At 46.7% G+C, this 23,045-nt stretch overlaps 1 protein-coding gene across 2 annotated transcripts in view; it reads left to right on the top strand.

Annotated features, from left to right (window-relative positions):
- Slc22a23 (solute carrier family 22 member 23) overlaps window positions 1–23,045 on the top strand; it is a 167,782-nt gene that overhangs the window by 100,768 nt on the left and 43,969 nt on the right. For both annotated transcript variants that reach the window (XM_051169645.1, XM_051169654.1), the window contains exon 4: window positions 19,957–20,125. In XM_051169645.1, the coding sequence (XP_051025602.1) occupies window positions 19,957–20,125 (169 nt within the window). The remainder of the gene's footprint in view (window positions 1–19,956; window positions 20,126–23,045) is intronic.

Here is a 23,045-nt window from a genome sequence, read left to right as displayed (position 1 = left end):
TCAACAAACCCTTCTAATTTTCTCCCACCTCTAGGGTGACAACCCATGCTCCAAACCATCAACATCTAGGCCTATGGGAACATTCGGTGGCCAAATTATAGCACTCAGATTAAGTGCATGAGTCAGCTGTGTCTTTTCTCATGTTTCTCTTTTATCAGTGTAACTCATAGACGCTGAACTTGAGAAAGGGAAGGAGGCGGCCTCCCATTGCAACACTAGCATGAAGGTGTTGCTTCTGTGACGGTGCTATGAGGCAGCTGGAAAAGTCCCCGGTACCTACCAACATTTGATAGTGAGGATTCTCTTCGTTAAAGATGTGTTTTTAATATTTTATCCATGTTTATATGAGGGTAGGATATGTGCACATGAGTGCAAATGTTCAGAGTCCAAAGGCATCAGAGCCCCTCCTGGAGCTAGCAATGGAAGTGGCTGTGGACATGGGTGCAGAGAACTGAACCCCAGTCCTCTGCAAGAGCAGTACGTGCCCTTTACTGCTGAACCACATCTCCAGCCCTTAACAGTGAAGATCCTTAAGCTTTAACATATAGCTTGTTCCAGGCAAAGGTCTCCTGGAACATGAGGCTTCCTAGGCTGATCTGGGAATAGGACCCCAAGTTAGTCTGCTGAGATTCAGGGAAGCCTTGTTCTAAAAGGCACCACTCTCAGAGATCTCTGGAGAGAGAGAGAGAGAGAGAGAGAGAGAGAGAGAGAGAGAGAGAGAGAGAGAGAGAGAGAGAGAGAGCTCTATCTAGTACCCATACATGCACCCTGCACCCACAGAGGGCAGTGGGAGCTGAGGCCCTGGGGCTATCCTCATTTCTTGGCTGTAGGGTTTCTTTGATGGCCCTTCCCCATCAATTACTAATTAAGAAAATGACCCACAGGCTTGACCGAAGCCAGATCTTACTGAAGCATTTTCCTAATTGAGGTTCCCTCTGCTCAGATGACATTAGCTTGTGTCGTTGACATAAAACTGTCCAACACAGACATCAAACCATACTGGGTTCAGTTTGAAATTAAGAGCTCCATCTTGGGATAAAACGGTAACTGAGAATAAGTTTTCACACAGACACATCTGAAATCTAAGCCAACCGTGCCCCACCCCCACCCACCTCCTCCACCCCCGTTATCAGTCTCGAGGATGAACCACTGGTTTCAGAATCACTAACTTTGGATTATCTTTTTAACTTTAATTCTGCCGAGCAGAGTTACTTCCTCTGTCCACAAATCAAAGAATATATAACCACTGAGGGGCTCAGATTTGTTTAGGCAGTGGGAGAAATATACAGAGACTCATGTTATCATAAAACAAAACAAAAACTGTTTACTTTATCTTAAATAATTTACATGATCTGTTTTTTTCAAAGCACAGTACTTGGGTTAAATTTTAACCAAGTGTGAAGACAGGCCAGGCCTGGGCTTGTTTTCCACTTTGCTGTGAATGTCCCCCACCCCCTGCACTCCACTGGGGATCTCTGCTCACAGTAGGTGTCCCTCTATTCTCTCCTGTGTTCACTTGGTCTGAGGTGCCTAATGAGACTCAAAAGCACAGGCTGAACATTGGCCCCAGATGTCTGCTCTTCCACTGCGACATTTACATCTGAATGTCACCTGATACCCTGGGAACAGCAGTTGTGACTCAAATCTCTGTAGAATACCGTGATTTCCCCCCTCCCTGTGTTTTCACGGAGAGAACTGACCTAATCCAGTAGGGGGGTTTCCAGGGGGATCTGACAGACATTTTAGTGAAGTTGAATTTGACGTGTATCTTTGTAACTCCACCTTGATGGGAAGGGCCCTGTAAAAGTTTGGCTTTGAGATGGCAACTGTGTTTAGTAATTCCTCAGTTGCCAGCGTTTGAGTCACTTCTCATTTCCCTCCCAGTGGAGCAACCGCTTTCTAAAGTTCTTTCCACCTAAGAGGGTTTCTCAGGCTTCTAAGACTATGCAACACAATCCTTGTGGAAAACAGATGACAAGACACGGCCACCTTGAAAGGCCGGCCTGTCATGTGCTGGAGCCTAAGACCACAGAATCTGTGGGTTGAGAGCAATGGTACTTCATGCATGTACTTCAAGCTCAGGGTGGAGACCACCTCTTTGTGCTAAGGGCTTTACATTCCAAACACATTTCCTTCAGGCCAAGAGTATATAGGATCCCATGCTCCCCACTGAAGGGCTAGAAGTGACTGACAGGCATGTGTGAGGGGCACCGTGCATATGTGGGATCTAAGGCGGACTTCAGTCCAGTGCATTTAACACCTCCCTAAAGGAAGAATGTGGTGTGGAAATGGGGCTTTTTATACAGAGTAAGTCCATCCTTTGTAACTTGTTTCTTAACACATGCATGAAGTACCATTGCTCTCAACCCACAGATTCTTTGGTCTTAGGCTCCAGCACATGACAGGCCGGCCTTTCAAGGTGGCCGTGTCTTGTCATCTGTTTTCCACAAGGATTGTGTTGCATAGTCTTAGAAGTTTACTATGGCAACTGTCCGGTGCTTTTTCATGTGGGACTTTAAAAATCAGTTTTTTGCCTTTCCACAAAGAAACATTGAGGAAAAGGACTGTGGTTAAAAAAATGAGGTCACTTTGCAAGCTGCCATTTTCATGCAAAAAGCCCCCAACTTTTGCAAATTATAAGCATTTACAGGCGTTCATTTGTGTTGATTCTTTGGAACTAAAGGGGTATTTTGTCTTTGATGCTGTCACTGCTTAAAAGCCAGAGGTGGAGGTGGAGGTGGAGGGCTGGGGGTGGAGCAGTGGGGGTGGGGCGTGTGTGTGTGTGTGTGTGTGTGTGTGTGTGTGTGTGTGTGTGTGTGTGTGTGTGTGTGTGTGTGTGTGTGTTCTGTTCCTGGGTTACTACACTCAAGCACTGCTCCGGGCCCTGAGTGAAGCTGAAGGCATTTTGTTTCAGCCCGCTTTTAGGACAAATTTATCCACGTTGTATCTGTTGTCACTTTGTAAGAGTAGGGAGCATGTTTAAACACCTGACCCAAGGTCACATGGCTAGTATTTAGAAAATGGAAATTTCAGCCACCTTCAACTGCAGTACCCCTGTCTTCCACCCTACACTCCAAGGCACCCTTCTGAGACACAGTGGCTTTGTAGGAGAGGCTTTGGGGCCTTGAGACCTCCCCACAGGGTGGGAAGCAGGTGGAGAAATGGGTTCTGGAGGATTCAGTGACTTTTATTTATTTTTTAAAATGTGTTTGTGTTCTTGCACGTGTGTGGTATGAGCGTATGTGTGCTTGCCCATGTGTGCACGTGAAGAAGCCAGACTTGGATGTGTGGGCTCTTCCTTTATCACCCTCCACCCCACATTTTTTGAGACTGGGTTTCTCCAAACCTGAAGCTTATTATTTTGGCTGTCCAGCCAGCCAACTCCCAGGATCCACCTGTTTTCATCCTCCAATCTGGAGTGACAGGCATGTACAACCGCCATGCTGTCTTTTTAACATGGGTACCAGGGATTTAACTCAGATCTTCTTGCTTTCATAGCAAGTGCTATTATCTACTAAGCTATCTCCCCTGCACTGAATACAGACAGTGTTAATTGTACGTGCCTGTAAAGAGATGCTTAGCTAGTCTTCCAGCATCTTAGGTTAAAACACTAAGGCTCTCACCCAGGGCAAGGGCAGCTCCTGGGTAGGAGCAGGAAACAAAGGCTCAGACAAAAGCTGAGAGGAGCCTGAGACTGAGTGCCTGCTCTCCCCATCCACCAAAGCCCTGTGATCCCCACAGTCTGTTATCATTAATGGTGCAGGGAGCAGGGAGACGCTGCTTATATTTTCTCAGAATTACACATTTTTCACATTGAATGGCCTGAAGCTGATGACAAAAGGGCAACAGTCTTTGGGAAATAGTTCAATACTCTCTCTCTTTGCCCCTTACCTTTGAGATAGATGGTCTGAACCCCCACCTCTCCCGTTAGAAACTCTCCTTATCTGCCAGGCTCCATCCCAGGCATCACTTCATCCATGGGCCCCTTTATCAGTCCCTTTCTTGCTCCCTATTTTGTGTGGTCACTCTCAATGGAAAAGTGAGTCTGCTCAAAGCTGCAGTGATTTCAGACGAGAGCAGGAGCCCTGAACATCGATACTGCTTACAGAATTGAGCTTATCTTTTTGTTGTTGTTATTGGTGGTGGTGGTGGTTGTTGCTGTTGTTGTTTTTTTGTAGCCTTGGCTGTCCCGGACTCACTTTGTAGACCAGGCTAGCCTCGAACTCATAGCAGTCCACCTGCCTCTGCCTCCTGAGTGCTGGGATTAAAGGCATGTGCCACCACGCCCAGCTAGAGTTGAGCTCATCTTTATGCTACAATGTTTTAGCTTGTGTAGAGTTCTGATTCTCTCATGGCACTGTTCTTTTTGTAGTAAAAGCTACCACACAACTATAAGTGCTATCATTTTAAAGATGTGACTGCAGGGTCATCTACCTCCATAAGTTTTCAAAATGTAGTTGCATTTGTGTTTGTTTGTGGGTGCACAGTGGGTCCACAGTGTACATGTGGAAGACAGCTTTGGGGAATCAGCTCTCTCCTTCCACATGAGGAAGCCAGAGATGGAACTCAGGGCATCTTCACTTTATTACTGAATTCTTGGAAGCAGCGAGTTAAGAATGTTACTGGATACAGTACAGGGCTGTTGAGAGGGAGGAAGGAGGGAAGGGGAGGAGACAGACAGAGAGAGAGAGAGAGAGAGAGAGAGAGAGACTGTCCAGGAATGATGGCATATCCCTACAATCCCAGCACTTTCAGGTGAAGCCAGGAAGATTGAGGTCATCCCTGACTATAGTAAGTTTGAAGCCATCCTGGGCTACATGAGACCTTGGAAGGGTGTGACACCAGCATTAGGGATATAACTTGTGGCAAAGTGCTTGCCTAGCTTGCTTGAACAAGTCCCAGCACCACAAGAAAAAGAAGAAAAAAAGACAACACCCTGCCACTGAGTTGGTCAGTGCAGTGTGGATGACTTTAAGTGAGATGCATGGCGAACATCCAGCCTGCCTGGATATGAAGCTAGAGGCATGACATTTAAAACAAGGATCATAATGCTCCTAATTATTTCCTGATTAGGTTTATTCCAAGCTAAAATTAAAAAAAAAGAAAAACACCAATGCTTAGCACAGCCAAACCCTCCATAGCTGCCTAACTGCTGGTCCTTTCTTCTTTTGCAGTGCTATAACTCTACCCTCTGCCTTAGGCAGCAAGTGTTCCTGAGAGCAGTGGTGGGCTGGATACCCAAATCAAATGAAGATCCCACTTGTTCCCCTGTGGTAGGGAAGCTTTGAAGAATTCCCATCTTTTGTGTTAGGGGCAGTCCTCAGAGGCTCTCATCTGAGCCTTCCTGACTTCATGTAATTGTGTTTAGTAAAGACCATTTTTTTTTCAACTACCCACTTCAAGGTGGCCCCCATGGAAAGGGCCTTTCCCACCCATGCAGACTCATGGGTTCTAACCTAGTAAGAGTAGGTGTTCTTTGGGCATCTTAAGTGTGAACCAAATGCCAGGCACTGACAAGGACACAGATAAGCAAGCCTGCTTTTCCTTTCACAGCTGTGAGGGAAACCAAGGCACTGAGAAGGTAGTGTCAAATGTTCTATAACATGGTTCTGGGGTCCAGAAAAAAAGGGGAGGTTGAGGGGGAGGGGGAATGGAGAAAGAGTGGCCAGGATGGGTGGGTGAAAGAGGTTTATTTAGGTGGACCAAGACAGCAGGCTGGGAATGGAAGGACACGAAGCTTAGAAGCATCTTGCTTGGCAAAAACATTGAGGAGAGCGGCAAGTGAGAAAATAAACAGGCCAATAAACGGGGTGGAAGTGTGGAGAATGGAGCAGCACGCTAAGGGTCCGAACTATGCCATTTCTACCTGTGGGAGCACTGAGGCACAGTAACCACCAGCAATGTGTTGGGTGAGTTACAGCGGGAAAGCCTGTGGAAGGGGGTAGTTCCTCAGAAGCGAACAGAAAGCAACTGATGGTGTGAACCTCTATTCCCAGCCTGGGCATCATAGCAAGACACCCCTCCCACCCCACCCCCCAAAAAAGCAGCAACAGGCCATCAGATGGATATGCTGTGGAGAATCAAAGACAGTCTCCCTCTTCCAACCCCAAGCCACAGTCACCAGGCAGTTCTGACTCCCAAATCTGCAGGATGGGTGAGGTACAAATGTCCATGTGGATTCTCTACAGCTTCTAGGACCCCACAAAGAAGCCCAGAGAAGCCCAGGTCACACCAGCTAGCTTGTAACTCATCTAAGAACCAGAGGCAGATGGAGCCCCCAGAGAGAAAAACCCTAACTTCCATAAGGAATGCTCGGCTCTGCCCTTAACTGGGCTAAGGTTTTACGAGGTTAAGTGGCTGCCCCGAGGCCACACAGCTGTGCGTGGAATCACAGTGGAATAAATTTGAGTCCAGCTGAGGAAGAATTTGGCTTAAACACTGGGGGATTTAACTAAGGGTGTATTCTGTTACTTGAAGGTCAACAGTGTTACTCGGCATCTATTTACTGAGCCCACACTTGGCACACAGCGTCACATATATGGTCACCACAACATGACCTGTGGAGTCCCTTACTTAGGACCCAAGAACATTCTGCCCTTCCAAGTCTCTGTTCCACAGTGAACAAATGGTCATGTGGACAACAAAACTTCACTGCAGAGATGGCTGAACGACTAAATTCCTGAGGTAGGACTTGGCCAAGGCCTGGAGTGTAGTGGTGTGTCTGATTGCTCATGGCCCATCCTCATGTGCTGACGGCACGGGCCAAGCTCTGTTAAAAACAAGGCGGTGCTCCGTCTTAGTCAGTCTCAGAGCTGCTCCTACTGAAAGTATTCTAGTTGGGTTGGGCAGAAACCCACTCACTGCAGCCCTCTGCCAGCATAGTCCCTCGCCGTGGACCTGTTTCTTGAACACAGCTTTCCAGCCACTGGCCCGATCTGACTCCCTGGTGTTTAACTGGCTGGTGTTTCCAAGCCGAACACAGCACAGGGAGCTTGTCCACTTGGGGGAGGGGACACTAATTCTAACAACAATGTGTCCTATTAGATTTGATTTCTGTTTTCATTGTAAGCTCCACTTAAAATTAAACCCAAAACAACCCTTGTAGCTTCTATTCTCCAAAGATGATGTGGTGAGGTCAGAGAGACCAAGGCTTGGAGTTGTGCCTTGCCTTTACCACCAACTGACTTCCTGACCTTATTTTCCCCTTGAATAAAATGACTTGATTGGATGGGGATGAGCGGCTGCAGACTGGCAGTAGAGCCAGCCCCTGACCCTAGTCGTGTTTTGTGTGACCTCAGCTGTGTTTTCCTTTCTAATTAAATTTCAAGATCTTTAAGCAAAGCAAGAGCTCAGCGATTTGTCACAGGCTCCCCTCTCTCACACCCATCAATTCCACATGTGCCTTATTTGACTAGTACCCAGCCCTGCTCCATATTTTCTGAGATTTCTTTCATCTAAAATAAAATATTTCAATGTCTCTGCACCTCCAGGGCATTTTGTGCCTCTGCTTGGGCATCGAAAGTTGTGGGGGGTGTGTGTGTGTGTGTGTGTGTGTGTGTGTGTGTTGTGGTTTCCCCCAACAGAGAAAAGTCACATAAGACATCAAAGCCAGCCTCTGATGGTGCCATAGCTGGTAGACCACCGGGTGTTGCAAGCCTTACAGCCCCATATGCTGTTGTTAGTGTTAATACACCAGTACTACAAAGCAAACATTAACCAGGAACCTAGTCTCTGGGAACTTACCAGAAATGTGGATTTCAGGTCCCTGCTCCAGGCCTCCCAACTGTGTTTTTGTCATCTCTAAAGTGAGCTCCCAGTTACGAGGATGGATAAGTAGCATATTTGTAGGGTGCGCCACAGTGGTCCTTAAATAGGAAATGCACCAGAGTCACTACAAAGTCTGTCACCACGGCTTACGGGGCCCAGCCCCACTATCCAATTGAAAAGATCTGAGCAGAGCCCAGGAACCTACATGTCCAATGTAGTTCCAGGTGAGGGTGCAACAGCAGGGGTGTGGCCATGGAGTGCTCCATGCCAAAGAACTCTTCCCTGGAGACAGGAATACAGGGAGGTAAGAAGCAGGAATCACCAACTGTGGGGGGCTTGGGTATCACTTGGGCAGGAGCCAGCTGGGCCTGTGGGCCTTAGGGAAGCCAGTGTGGCAGAAGTGAGTGGTGGGGAGGTTAAAGGCAGGGAGTGAGTAGAGAGCACACTGGGGCTGCAGTCATCCTGAGATGCTTTGCTTCTGCTATGAGTGACGTGGGACCTGGCTTAGTGACAATAACATCCATCCTACAGAAGGACTGCATCTGTCTGGTGCCGCTGCTGCCAAAGTGACTGCATTTTCAGGGTAAGGGAATAACCCTCACTGGAAAAATCAAATTCTTCTTTACAAAATAACTGGCTTTAAGAGTGATGTCCAAAGAAAGATAGAAGGAAAAATCAGATCAGCTTTGTGCTCTGCGTGAGGGTGTTGGTTCTGATCCGCAGAGGATGCTGAAGCTGGAAAGAGAATGTTGATGAATAAAGCTAGGGCAGGAGGCTAGGAGCAGCCTGTAAATCTACACAGCAGCCATGTCTTAGGGCTGAGTCATAACCTTCCCTCGGTGGCTTGAAGCACAGACACAACATTAGTGGAATCTCCTTCCAGAACTCTTGAATCGGTCAGACTTCCAGTCTAGAGACTAAACCGAAGCATGGGAGAGCAGATTAACAGTCCCACGGGGAGGTAACTGGGTCAGATAGAAGCCACTGGGCTTCTTCATCGAGGCAATTCCATGAGGAAGCGGGTACAGGCAGGGACAGCTCTAAAGGGAAGGAGACACTAGATAAAAGAGGGTTCCAGCTTCCCTGGGGATAGATAATTCTAAGCCACCGTGTGGATGCTGGGAATTGAACCTGAGCCCTCTCTAAGAACAACAAACCCAAGAAAATTATTTTACAGATTTAATTTTTATTTTAAATTATGTGTATGTGTGCGGGCATACGAACACAAATACAGGTATCTGGGGAAGCTACAAAAGGGCGTTGGATCTCACGGAGATGGAGTAACTGACAGACGTCGGCCTCCTAATGTGGGTGCTGGGAGCTGAACGCAGGCCTTCTGCAAGAACAACAGGCCATCTTAACCTCTGAGCCATCTCTCCAGCCCCAAGAAAGGCATTTTTTTAAAGCAGATGCAGCATAACATGGAGTGCTAAGAGTATAACTCTGGTAGGTCACTAGGTCAGCATACACCTTGGGTACCATCCCCAACACAAGAGAGTGGGAAGGAGAGGTAGAGACAGCGAGGCAGAGTACCTGACAACCTCATCAAACAACAGCTGTGGGCATTAAGACACTGGCTTCCAAGCCTGATGGCCTGAGTTTAGTCCACATCGTGGAAGGAAACACCAACCCCCACAGTTGTCCTTGGCCTCTTCACACATGCCCCGGAAGTGCATGCATGCGTGTGTACATGCACGCACACACACACACACACACACACACACACACACACACACACACACACACACTCATACACTAGTAAGGATGCTGATGATAAGAAATACAAGCTGGGAAACGTCTGTGCCCTCTGGCAGCTGGGAAGCTGAGTTTGTCTTGATATGGGGCACAGTTGGAAGGGACTGAGGGTCATTCTGTTCATTAGCTAGCACTCCTCTAGGATTTCCAGCTCAGAGTCCTGTGAGGCTTCCCTTGCTGGAATGCATTATCGAATCATTCATCCATGATTCCTTATTGAGTGTGAATCTGACTCATAGCAAAGCTAGCGTCAGAGGAGCTGAGGGCTGAGGATCTTTACTACACAAACTAAATGGCAGCCTCTGAACAGTGTTCTGGGTCCTGCAGCTACCCAGATCCCTCTGTGGTCCTTTTTCTAGCTTAAAAGCACAGCAGACAGGCATGACACCGTACTTATATGAAGTCGTTCTGATAGTTAAGGTCATTTCTGTCCTTTACTTTCTGTGCTTTTGTCAAATGTTTGGAGTCTAAAAGTCATCGAATTCTTTAGCATGTGCTGCCAAGTATCACCCATTGTTTTTATTTTATTTTTATTTTCTTTAATATTTTTTATTTAATTTTTAATTTATGTGCGTTGGTGTGAGTGTATCAGATCTTGGAGTTACAGACAGTTGTGAGCTGCCATGTGGTGCTGGGAATTGAATCAGGGTCCTTTGGAAGAGCAGGCAGTGATCTTAACCACTCAGCCATCTCTCCAGCCCCCACCCATTGTTTTTAAACAGAAGATGCTGTAAAGCCAAAACATTAGTGAGCATTTGAACCTTCGTTCCTCCCTTGAGCTATTGTCATGTTAGCTTAAAAGGAAGGACAGAAGGCTATGGAAACCATTTCTCATCTAGCAAGAAGGTGGAACTGTGTGGTTCATCGTGCCTTCATGGTTGATATTGCCTTAAGTTATTATCAACATGTGAGAGTATACTGTGGATTCTGATGACTTCCATACATCAGGACAGCTTCCATGGAGTCGGCGGCAGAGCTCACCCCAGATCGATTCTGTTGCAAAAATCCCAGGAGAGGGCTGAGTGCCTTGGCATGTGCCTGCAGTCCCAGCACTTGGGAAACTGTCCTGGTTATGTTCATTGTCAGTTTGACACAAATTACAGAACCTCAATTCAAGAACCACTTCTAACAGATTGGCCAGTGGGCATGTCTGTGGGTCATTTTCCTGATTGCTGGATGTGGGAGGGCCCAGCCCACAGTGAGTGGTACATCCCTAGGCAGGTAGGGCCAGGGTACATGAAAAAGCTAGCTGAATAAGCCAGCAGTGTTCCTTCATGCTCTCTGCTTTAGTTCTTGCGTGCTGGTTCCCGCCTCAAGTTCTTGTCTTGTCTTTCCTGATAATGGACTACATCCTGTAAGCTAAATTAAATCCTCTCTTCCCTGAGTTGCTTTGGAATCACAAGGCTGAGGCCAACCTGGGCTATAAAGCAAAGTCCTGTCTCAAAATTAACTATCAAAAAAACAAAGCCTAGGGCTGAAGGGATGGCACAGCAGTTAAGAGCACTGCCTGCTCTTCCAGAGGCCCTGAGTTCAATTCCCAACAGCAACATGGTAGCTAACACCCATCTATACTGGGATCTGATGCTTTCTTCTGGCATGCAGGCGTACATGCAGATAGAACACTGATATACATAAAATAAATAAATCTAAAAGAAAAGAAAACAAAGCCCAGGTTGACGACATGGCTCAGCACTTAAGAGCACTAGTTGGTCTTATACAGGACCTGGGTTCAGTTCCCAGCAGGGCAGTGTCCATCTATCTGTAACTCAAGTTTCAGAGGATCTGGCATGCTCTTCTGGCTTCCTTAGGCACCAGGCACACATATAGTGCACATACATGCATGCAGGCAAAACAGTCATACACATAAAATAAAAATAAATAATAATATTTTTAAAAATGAAAACAAGCAAAAATTTTAGCAATCTCAGGAAAAGGCACAGGTGGACAAATGGATTAAACTAGAAATGAGCATAATGAGTGAGTTAACTCAGAAGCAGAAAGACTCAAATGGTATATACACATTTATATCTGGACACTAGCCCAAGCGGCATGTCCCATGAAAGTCTTCACTTATCAGGAAAGTGGGACAGAGGGGAAGAATTCCTATTGGGACTCTAGGTGAGAGAGGCAAGGGAGAATGGGGAAATAGAAGGATCCAGCGGGTCCTAGAAACCTACAAGAAGAACATTATGATGGGCGGATCTGGGCCCAGGGGTCCTGCTCAAACTATGGCACCAACCAAGGACAATACAGGCCGTAAACTTCAAACCTCTTCCCAGATCTAGCCAATGGACAGGACATTCTCCACAGTTGAGTGGAGAGTGGGGACTGACTTTCACACAAACTCTGGTGCCCCATATTTGACCATGTCCCCTGGATAGGGAGACCTGGTGACACTCAGAGGAAGGATAGCCGGCTACCAAGAAGAGACTTGATACCCTATGAGCATATACAGGGGGAGGAGGTCCCCCTCAGTCACAGTCATAGGGGAGGGGACTAAGGGGAAAATGTGAGGAAGGGAGGAATGGGAGGATACAAGGGATGGGATAACAATTTAGATGTAATATGAATACATTAATAAAATATATTTTTTAAAAAACAGAGAAAAATAAGCTGTTGAGCATTTACTGTGCCTGGGCCAGCATGGGCTCTAAGAATCTCTTAGATTCTGGCCCATGTGTAGACAGCTTCTGCTTACAACAAAGGTGGGCAACATGGGGACACTTACCCTCGATCCTTACCTTGATTCTTCGTGAGCCTTGGTGTTGCTTTATGTAAAATGAGTGCTAAAAGTCATATCTATATCATAGAACTGTGTGTTTTAAATGAATTTAAGGTATTTTTAAAAAATGTTTGTTGACATCCCTGGCCTGCCATACTCAGGGCATTGGTGATATGCTAGTGCCGACTGTTAGGAAGGCATTAACTTTACATCGTGCCATCCAACTGTCCACATCTCTACGTCTGGCAAACAGTAGTATGTGATTTGTAGGAAATACTTAAAAGTTCTCCTGCGAAGGGAGAGAACCATTCCTTTGCAATCCCTTTGGTCATACCGGTCAATTGGCAGGTCTTAGCTAAGAGGAAAGATGAAGGCCTCTTCTGCAAGGGAAGCCTTGGAACTGTCATGCTAATAGCAGCTTTCTACCTTGGGATGCTATTTGGGTCTCTGTGCCCAGCAATTTTGGGCTCCCTTGCTATAATAAGGATCCCACAATCACATGGCTGAAGAGCTGGTCTCCAAGATCTCAGAGCCTGTATCCTTGCCCACGGCAGCGGTCATTAAACATTACCTCTACTTCCAGGCACAATGTGGAGAGAGTCAGGCAGGAAGGAAACAACAGTGGGAGGAGAGTGGACACAGTGGGGCCAGGGGCAGCATTTCCCGTTTTCTTATGAACATGATAGAACTATTTATTGTCTAGGACATGGTTCTCAACCTTTGGTTCGCGACTCCCACGGGGGTTGTATATTAGATATTTACATTGATTCATAACAGCAGCAAAATTATAGTTATGAAGTAGCGACAAAATAACTTTTGGGGGAGTAACCACACATGGGGAACTGTATTAAAGGGTCTGAGCATTAGGGAGGTTGAGAAGCGCTGTTCTAGAAGCATCTAGTGGCCACCAGATGGGCTCAGTGGCCCTAAAGCTAGGATACAGAAGTGGTACCTGAGAAAGCAGCATTTCCCTTTACTTCCTGCTTTTCTTTCCCTGGCTGAAGTTGGCTGCTAATCGGCCTGAGGTCTGAGGAGCATGAGAGCGCAGATGAGCCCATTCATTGAACAGCCCTAAGCTAACCTGGGCTTTCAGAACTGAGCTATGCAACTTAGCCCCTGAACCAAAGTGGTCTTGGCCCTGGCGAGTTGTGGCCTATGTGGACTTCAGCAACTGCCTTTGTTGTGAAGGTCTTTCTTTGCATGTAGAACAATCCACAAAAATCTCCTCTGTCCTTGCTCAACTCACCAGAAACAGTGAATATATCTCTCTCCCAGAAGCCTTGCCCTACCTCCATTCAGAACCATGACTGTTCTTCCTGAGAGGGAACAATGGAAGAAAACATGTTTGAGTGAGGGCTGCATGTCCAGGGTGACATGCCTCAGAAAGGGACCTGTGTGACAGGAAGGAGGGGCAGTTCATGTACCCTCACAACCCAAGGGACAAAGACTGACCCAGAAGACTGTCTTCCCAGGTAGCCTGTTCCGGTTTATCTGATACTGTCTTTATGCTTCCTAGCTGTTAGGAGGTGAGCTCCATGTTCCACTACTCTTTTTGCGCCATGATGGAATGACACCATGAGGCAAAACAACCCCGCCTTTAGATTGTTCACTTCTAACCAGCAGCTCTCTGCAGACACAGATCAGACTCTTCCACATGTGGCGCAGCGACCATACATGGTGTGATTATCATTTCCGGTTTACTCAAGGAAACAGAAGCTCAGAAGCGTGGAGTTACTTTTCCAGCCTGACCTTGCACACCCCCCCCCCACACACACACCAGCCAGTCCCCTGCAAGGCACACTTTGTTCCAAGGGCACAGGTTCTGAGAATCTGTACTTCTCTGGCTTAAATAGTGTCCGCTAGCCAGTTAATATATTCCTTTGTTGCCAGCCAAGACAGATCCAGAAGAGCCCCGTGAACTCAAAGAATCCCAGAACACTTGATCCCAAAAGAATGTGCATTTCTCCCTACCTCTGTCAGCATACACAGCAATTTTAAGACACCGTCAGGGCCAGGAGTGTGGCTCAGCTCAGCGGCAGAGCATCCACCCAGAATGTGCCACGTGAGGACTGGTTTCCACACCCAGCACCTCTGAAAATACGCAGTTAGTAAATAAAGGCTGCTTTAGAGGCTGGGACTTGCTTTTCTACGATCAGTGTCAAATGTTACGGGCTGTTTGTTGTTTGTTTGCTTTCAACTAAGTGCTTAGGACTGCTGACGGCAGGGGAAAGTTAAGCGCCTGTCTGCAGGGCTTCCAGGAGTATGGGAGGAGAATGTTAAACCTTCGCTAACTGACCTTGTATCACTGACAAGGTTCGGAAGCCAGGTGAATGTTTTATCAGCCCATACCAGCAGGAGCTGAGGGTTTCTGCTGAGGCTCCGCAAGATGCCACAGTGTTAATGGTTTTAACACAGAGAGGTCCTGAGCCAGCAACTCAGGGCTTATCAAGGGCTGTGCTTCACAAAGCCTTTGGCTGTCACCAAGGATACTGCTATCTCTCCTAGAGGGGCCTTCTATAAACACGAAACATGGCATTTTTTTTAAACTATGAGTTAAGAGTGTTGCTCAGCTGTAGTGTGCTTATTTGGCATGTATAAGACCCTGGGTTCCATTCCCAGAGTTAGAGAAAAGAAAAGGTACATTATCCAAGCAAGGAATGTCTAAAACCATGACTTGGCGTTAAAATCAGCAAAGTAGTAGGCCCTAACAGCTCATCAGAATGCATGTAAGTGGCAAGGGTGAGTCAAGGAAGAGATGCACTTTCAAGTATACGCTTAGTTTGTGGATCAACCAGAGGCATCTCCTTCCTGTAAGAGCTTTTGCTAGTCCCGGCGCCTGATGTACGGTTTCTCTTTAGCCCCTTAACAAGGCTTACGCTGCAGTTAGCCAGCAGCTCTTATTACTAGCCCACAGTATGTAGAAGCCATGAAAATGCCTAGTCATGATGGAGCCAGATCCCACTGACACTGCTTCCAGCACCAGACCCTCTGCGCAGCCTGAATGGTTGGTTCCTGCCAGCTCTGCTCTGACACCATCACTTTAAGGGGAAGTGTTTAGTGTATGGTCCACCTGGACATATAGCCTTACTATAGTGCTGCTGTGCAAGATGCAGGGATTTCTGAGTGGGCAGAGCCTCATGGAGCTATTTGTTCCCTTTTCAGGCTGGCTGTCGAATTTCTAGTGTGGTGGACATAGACAGAACCCCAATCCTCTCTCCTCAACCTTCTCATTCCCAAAATGAACTTGGACAGCTTCCAAGGCAGGCTTTGGCCCCCCGGAGCAGCTATGCAGCCATCTCATAGCAACCCACCATGGATGCGTTGTGTCCCTGCCCCCATGCCGCCCCCCCCCACATCATCCCCAGAAGTGGCTGCTCTAGAAACATAACTTAATTTTCTTCCAAGAAATTTGTGCCAGTTTGTAAAAGGCAGATTTTCTGGAGCTGCAGCCTCCGAGCAAGACTATAGTTCCTACAGGGCCTCTGGCTGTCCCCACAGTCTGGATGCAAACTGCCCTGGCCACAGCCCCCATGATTATTTATTGACCAAAGGCCTCTGCTCTGTCTTACTTACACACTGTTTAATTCTCAGACCTTCCAGCGGCTTCTCTGCTTATCAGCAGAGGGAAGAGGAGGTGACAAGAGTAGCTGTAGCTGTGGGGCTGAGTGTGAGGCAGCTGGTCACCTGAGTGCTGGTTCTTAACTGGCTTCCTCCTTTTTTCTGTTCACTCTGGGACCCCAGCCCATGAAATGGTGTCAGCCATATTCAGGGTGTGTTTCCCTCCTCGGTTAAATATCTCTGGAAATGCCCTTACAAGGTAATGTGTCTCCTTCATGTCCAAACTCAGTCAGGGTGATAGTGAGAATTAGCCGTCACAGCCAGTTTCTAAGGGTTGCTTGTAACCCTCCTCCACTGTGGCCTGAGAAGAAAAGTCCCTTTAATAACAAGATTTTTGATGTGGTCTTCTTGGATTTACCTGTTTCTCTTCCTTGTTCTCTTGTGTTCTGTTTTGCTTCTTGCACTGCTGGGAATCCAGGGCCCTACACTAGGAGAGTACTGAACCACTGAGCTACACCCCCAACACCTCAGTTCTGACCTTCCATGAAATCAAATATGCAGAGGAGGAGAAAGGACCTTTATAGAACAAGTTTGTCTTATAGAACAAACTTTAGGCCTGCTCTGAAAAAAAATCCACTGGATAGGGTGGACAGTAAATAAGACCAAATGTGTCTTACTGTGAACAGTGAGACCAGCGTCTCACCATCATTTGTAGTGATAATGTGCAGGATTACTGCTCGGAGGTACTGACAGATGCTTTCTGTGCACTTTCACAAAGCCTGATTTCTCACCTTCCAAAAGGAGCAGACAACCAACGGCTAGCCTAAAATTCATGTGGCTCCTCAGTACTTACTCTTTGTATTCTTCACATTTTTAATAGCTGCCATCAAAACACAGTTAGATTCCTGCTGTCTGTAAAGAATTTCTGGTGAGTTAAAGCACAAAAAGGTAATTATCAGCAAATTATTACACCTGTGCCCCTCTGACGGCCACACGTCTTCCCACCTCTGCAGCAGATACCCGCTGGGCATCTCTGCCTGAAGTCAGTCAAGTCTGCGCTAGGATTCTGACCTCAAGCAGAGGGGGAGAAGTCAGAAAACCATAGGCTGCTTCATCCTCCACACTGTGGGAGAGGCCCACAGGGAGAGGCCATAGAGAGCTAGGCCTGAGGGTCTCCTTCAAGTATAGGCACCACGGGCGTGGCCTATTTGCTTGTGATGTAGACGCTGCAGTTCTGTTGATCCCACTTGGCGCACAAGAAGTGAAACATACAGCCACTTTGAGAAGACCTCCAGTAGAAAAGGCATTAGTTTAACAGTTGTCATACTAATAGCCACATTCATAAGTACAGTAGCTATCACAACTCATTTGCAGCCACGAGAGAGTGTAGAGAGTCACCTGCCCATCCAGGGACCATCCATTGTCTTCACTCATCTTCACATGTTGATCCCGATCTGGGAAGTTTCCTCATTGTCCTTGCATGACTGCGCAGAACTATAGATTAGGCATCCACAAGAGAGCTGTGCTGAAAGAATCGAATGGCACTCCCAACCTTCCTTATGTGTGGCAGTGAATCCCAAGTCCACAGTGGATGCCTGAACGTTAGGCAGGAACGAAGCCCTGTAAACACTGTGCTGCTGTTCATCTTAGCACTCTCTGTGTGTCATTTTCTTTTCTGTGGTTTTCATCTGTCCTCTTGAAAGAAGCCTTTTACTGCATCTCTTTTGAATATCTGCGTTTCCAGCCACTGGTCATTCAGTTTTGAAGCAGTAACAAAATTAATTTAATGGTTGAGGGTCACCACAACATGAGGAACTGTATATTACAGGGTGACACTATTAGGAAGTTTGAGAACCACTGCTATAAATACATATTTTTAAAATTATGGATTGGGGCTGGAGAGATGGCTCAGAAGTTAAGAGCACTGACTGCTCTTCCAGAGGTCCTGAGTTCAATTCCCAGCAACCACATGGTGGCTCACAGCCACCTATAATGTGATCTGATCCCCTCTTCTGGCATGCAGATGCACATTCAATAGAACACTGTACATAATAAATAAAATAAATCTTTTAAAAATTATGGAATACAAGGGATGGGATAACCATTGAAATGTAACAAGAATAAATTAATAAGAAATTAAAAAATAATAAAAATAAAAATAACAAAAATTATGGATTGTTTATTTATGGAATTTTCATGTAATGTTTTCAGATTGTGGTTGACTATAGGAAACTGAAGTCACAGATAATGGAGCACTATTGCAATTGTAGATATTTTCAAATAATTGTGTCACTGAATTAAAGAAAGGTACTGAAGAGAGAAGCAACAAGCAGCACACACAGTATGTTGTACAAGCACACTCATAGCATGAAGCCATCAGCCTCCTCCAACATCATCTCTCTGGCTTTTTAAAAAGGTCACAAGTGTGCTAAAGTTTCTTATCTGGTGTCTGTCTGTACCAGACCTCCAATGCCGAGCCTATTCTGGTGATGTGGATTTCTGGTTTTCATAACAAGTCTACTTATACTTAATAAATGAAGAGTAGAAACCACAGCTCTTAGTCTGTTCAGAAAGACTCTCCTTTATTATTCTGGAGAGCAGAAATGTCACACCCCCGTGCTAAGAAGTTTCTCACTTAAGTGAGCTGGGGCTGTGACACAGCAGATGGCCCAGGAGGATCCTGAAATGCTCTTTTCTTTATAAGCTCTATCCAGTAAGACCAAGCTTCTCCTCTGTTCGACAGCAGCTATGATAATGACTATTTGTGGCCAAGAAAGAGCAGAAATTGCTGACAGGATTATATTTCTTCTGCAATGAGCTGGGGTAGATGCTGGCTGGCACAGTGCCCTGTGCTCGTTAGGACTGATGATATCCTTGCAGCCAAGTGTGATTTATCCACTCTCCCTTTCATCTGTCCCCTGCTTACTGCCTTTGACCTCCTGCCCTGCCATGGTCTCTGGACAGCCAGCAGATAAGCTACTGTAACCAAGCCATAGGGCCACGCTTTTGAACAGTCTCTGGGCATGAAGGCAGCGAAAGTATTTTCTTCTGAGGGGCCTTTCTTCTTTTTCTCTTTTAATCTTTTTAACTGCCCCCCCTCCAAAAGTAAGCAAGAAAAATTTAGTGACTATTGTACAATGTAGAAAAAGAACAGCAAATAAACTTGCATGGTCTATAGGTAGAGGGGGTGTGGGTGTGGGTGTGGGTGTGTGTATGTGTACGTAACATCCAGCTACGTTTTCAAGTATCAAGGACCATTATTGTATGGATTCATGTATTAGGTCCTTAAGATTGTCCAATAAGTGCTACAGACAGTTTAAAAGTTTTGGAACTTATCTTTTTCAAATTTAGAGAACAGGTTCTTGTGGACAGGAGGGCCATGGTCCATTCCATTTAGTGGGTCTTGGCCAACAGGGCTCAGTATGATGCAGGGGCATTCCTGCTAGTTTGTAGTGTGCCCCAAGCGGCTTTGCTTTGCTTTTGTTTAGTTTTGGTTTTGTTTGTTGGTTGGCGGCTGGCTGGTTTTTCAAGACAGGGTTTCTCTGTGTAGCCTTGGCTGTCCTGGACTCACTTTGTAGACCAGGCTGGCCTGGAACTCACAGTGATCCCTCTGCCTCTGCCTCCCGAGTGCTGGGATTAAAGGCGTGCGCCACCACGGCCTGACTGCAGCTTTGCTTCCGTCTGTGCAGTGCAGCCAGCCTGTCTTGGTTGCACTGCAAAGATGAACTTGCAGTCTTCACTGAGTGCTGCTGTAAGACAAGAGGAAGGATGGCCGTGTGGGCAGGAGGGAGCAGGGAGGCCGTGCAGGGGCTGGGGAGCCCCTAGCGCACACCCTAGGTTGGAAGGCGCTGGCGTAAGCAGCAGGGGGACCTGCTGAACAGCAAGCTCTGCAATGCCAGAGAGCAAAGGGGATAGTGAGAGATGCAAATCTGCTGGCAGCGGCAGCACATCTTAGTTCCTGATCCGAGCACTCATAAATGCAGCATCCTTCCCACCAGCTTGTTCTGTGACCTTGAGCAGTGACCTCACTCTCTTCCCCATCAGGCCTCAGTTCCCCCATGTGTCCAATGACATACTAGCACAGGGTTCCCCAAGCGTCAAGGCAAGCAAGTGGTACTCAATACTCAATATCCATTATTATTTCTGTTTTCTAGGAATAGAGCTATGCCCTCCAGGAAAACGGTTTGTGATTACCATGGTGGCAAGTTTCGTGGCCATGGCGGGCCAGTTCCTCATGCCGGGGCTGGCTGCACTGTGCAGAGACTGGCAGGTGTTGCAGGCCCTCATCATCTGTCCCTTCCTGCTCATGCTGCTCTACTGGTCGTGAGTATCCTTTGTGATGTCCCACCTCCCCATGCCGGGCCACAGGCCCTGCAGGCCCTGAGCTCCACAGCGTTAACATGTTTTTCCTCACAGGGTCTACCTCGAGCCAGTTGTTCTCAACACATTCACGCCTAGGCACACTCGCTCATGCTTGTGCTCTTCCCAGCACGCCATGAACTGTTTACATTGTTCATCCTGTGGAGTGAGCCCCATTTGCGCCATTCCCCAACCCCGAGAGGTACCCATGACGTCACACTGACCTGCTTCTTTCTATCACGTAATTACATTGAGATGAATACATGGACTGGCCAGGTGGCGGAAAGGTCTTGTGTCAGGATGGGACATATGAAGGGAGGTTGTGAAGGAATGATTTTTTTTTTTTTTTAAAGCTCATATCTCCTCTAGATGAGGGGGTGAACAAACAGCCAATTGCGCAAATCTGGCTCATCCTCTGTGTTTGCAAATACAGATTTATTGTAAGGCAGCCATTGTTAATATGTTCATAGATACATTGTCTGTAGTTACTGTGTCAGCAATGGCCTGGCCCACACAGCTGAAAATAGTTATCTCATCCTTTACACAAGAAAAGTCTCTCCTCCCTGCTTATGAGTCATCTAGTATGATTCTTAAAGCCATATGTAACACGTTTCTGAGTTGACAACTTTAGTAGGGGCATTGGACACACTGGGGTATGACCTGTCTAAGGAGTATAAAAATGCTATAAGAAGAAAAGCTTCAAAATGTACATATTTAAAAACAAAATTGTTTTTGTTTTTGAGAGGCACCCAGGGGCTCTAACACTTGCTGTATACCTGCGTGTGACAGAAGGTGCCACGCCTCATGCTTAGCCTTGGCTAGGCCAGCCCCAGCAAGTTGCCCCGTGCCTCTCTAATTCCCTGCTTTGTCCGCTCTATAAAAATCAGGTCACAGTTATTCTACCTCATGCGGTTTTTTTAAAGACTAAAATGATGCATGCAGAAGGGTGTGTGCGGGGGCAGTCTAGACGGAGACTTGGAGACAAAGCCTGGGGACCTTAGGCAGGTTGCTTAACCTCTGGACCTCAACTTCATCAGTGCCTAAAGTCAAAACAGGAAATAATTGGAAGAATTAATCCAGACGCCTTGATTGATATCACCTAGTCTTGCACATGTTAATAGTTATAACCAACATAATTATTATATTTTATATTGATAATATTTAAGAATCTTCACACGTGTCAGGTCTTAAATTCCCATAACTGTCAAGTGCTCTTGTTGTTGCTGTATCACCCTTAATAGAAACCTGTGTGTAGATGTGCCAACAGTTGCGGGGAGAAATGCAGCCTACCTTTTCCTACTAGCCTTTAAGGCTCCACCAGAATCTGTGGCTTTGAAGACTGTGTGGGTGCCTGCCCTTTCTCCTTCCTCTCTCGTTACCACTGTCCTGCCATCTCCTCCTGCTGGCTCGGTTGTTTGACAGTATTCAGTGATTGCTGGAAGGAAAGGAGAGCGGTGACCTTAGCCAGCACAACCAGCTGTTGGTGGCAAAGTACAGAGAGTGACACTCTTTTCTTTAGCAAGGAGGTATTTACTGCCTGTATTCAGGGTACCCAGCTGCACATTTGGTGGCTGCCTACCCACAAAGGAACAGACCCAGAAGCCCAGCAGCTAACAGGAACTGCAAAGCAGTCAGCCAACAGAGAACCCTAAAGCTACAAATGGTGGGGATATATTATGAAAAAAAAAGGTATAGAAGGGCTCTTCTGGCCAAGGTGATAGACAAACAAGCGAACAAGGGTCCTTCTGTATGTGTGCATGGTTGCTGAGTAAAATAAATCACTTCAGGGGCCTGGAGAGGTGGCTCAGAGGTTAAGAACACTGCCTGCTCTTTCAAAGGTCCTGAGTTCACTTCCCAGCAACCACATAGTGGCTCATAACCATCTATAATAAAATCTGGTGCTCTCTTCCGGCTTGCAGGTATACATTCAGGCAAAACATTGTATACATAATAAATAAATAAATCTTTAAAAAAAAATAAATAAATCACTTCAGAAACACAGTGCTGAGCTGCAGTGGAATACAGAAAGAACTCCAACAGAACAGTCGTGGAGACAGCATGGGGTTCCCAAACCTGAAAGCAGCCTCAGGATCGTGTTTGGCTACCTGCCCATGGGCTAGAACCAAGCTCTCAGATGTATTTGTTGTTTCTGAGTCACTGGCTCCAGTACCTCTACAGGAACAGCTGGAGGGAAGGACGGTTCACTTTGGCTCATTCTTTCAGAGCGTGTCAGTCCATCCCAGTAGGAAGGCATGTCCAAGCAGCTCAATTCAGGGTGTGGTGGGGGTGTGGAGGGGCAGGGCAGGGCAGACACTGTCCACAACACAGTGCAATAGACCAGGAAGCAAAGATAGGAAGTGAACATGGATAAACCCCCCAAGACTCACCTTGAATAACCTACCTACTTCCTCCCACTTTTCTAGAACCTCCCAAAGTAGTGCCACCAATTGGGGATCAAATGTTTAAAACATGAGCCTGTGGGGACACTTGAGATTCAAACTGTAATCCTGTGGTTTGGCTGTGGATTGTTCTACACCCATTCTTGTGCCAGAGGCTTGGTTTTCAGTGAGGTGGTGCTGGAAGGCAGTGGGCCCTTTAAGAGGATCCGGTCCAGTGGTTTGGTTATTAGGGGTATGCCCATAGGATGGATTGACGCTGAACTCACAGAGTGAGTGATCTCACCCTAAATCTCTCTGGCACCCATCCCTCTTGTCATGTGATCACTGTTACACACACTCTGCCATTGTGATTCTACCCACCTGAGGTCCTCACCAGAGGTCTAACAGCCTGCCCGGTCTCGGACTTTCAGCCTTCCAAACTGTGGCCTTTTCATGTTGCCCTAGCATAGGCATTTTGTTTTAGCAACAGAGAAAGGACTAAATAC

The sequence above is a fragment of the Acomys russatus genome, chromosome 3 (assembly GCF_903995435.1).
Source record: "Acomys russatus chromosome 3, mAcoRus1.1, whole genome shotgun sequence".
In the NCBI taxonomy this organism is placed as follows: domain Eukaryota; kingdom Metazoa; phylum Chordata; class Mammalia; order Rodentia; family Muridae; genus Acomys; species Acomys russatus.
The sequence above is the reverse complement of the archived record's forward strand: the minus strand, read 5'-3'. Positions and strand labels throughout refer to the sequence as shown.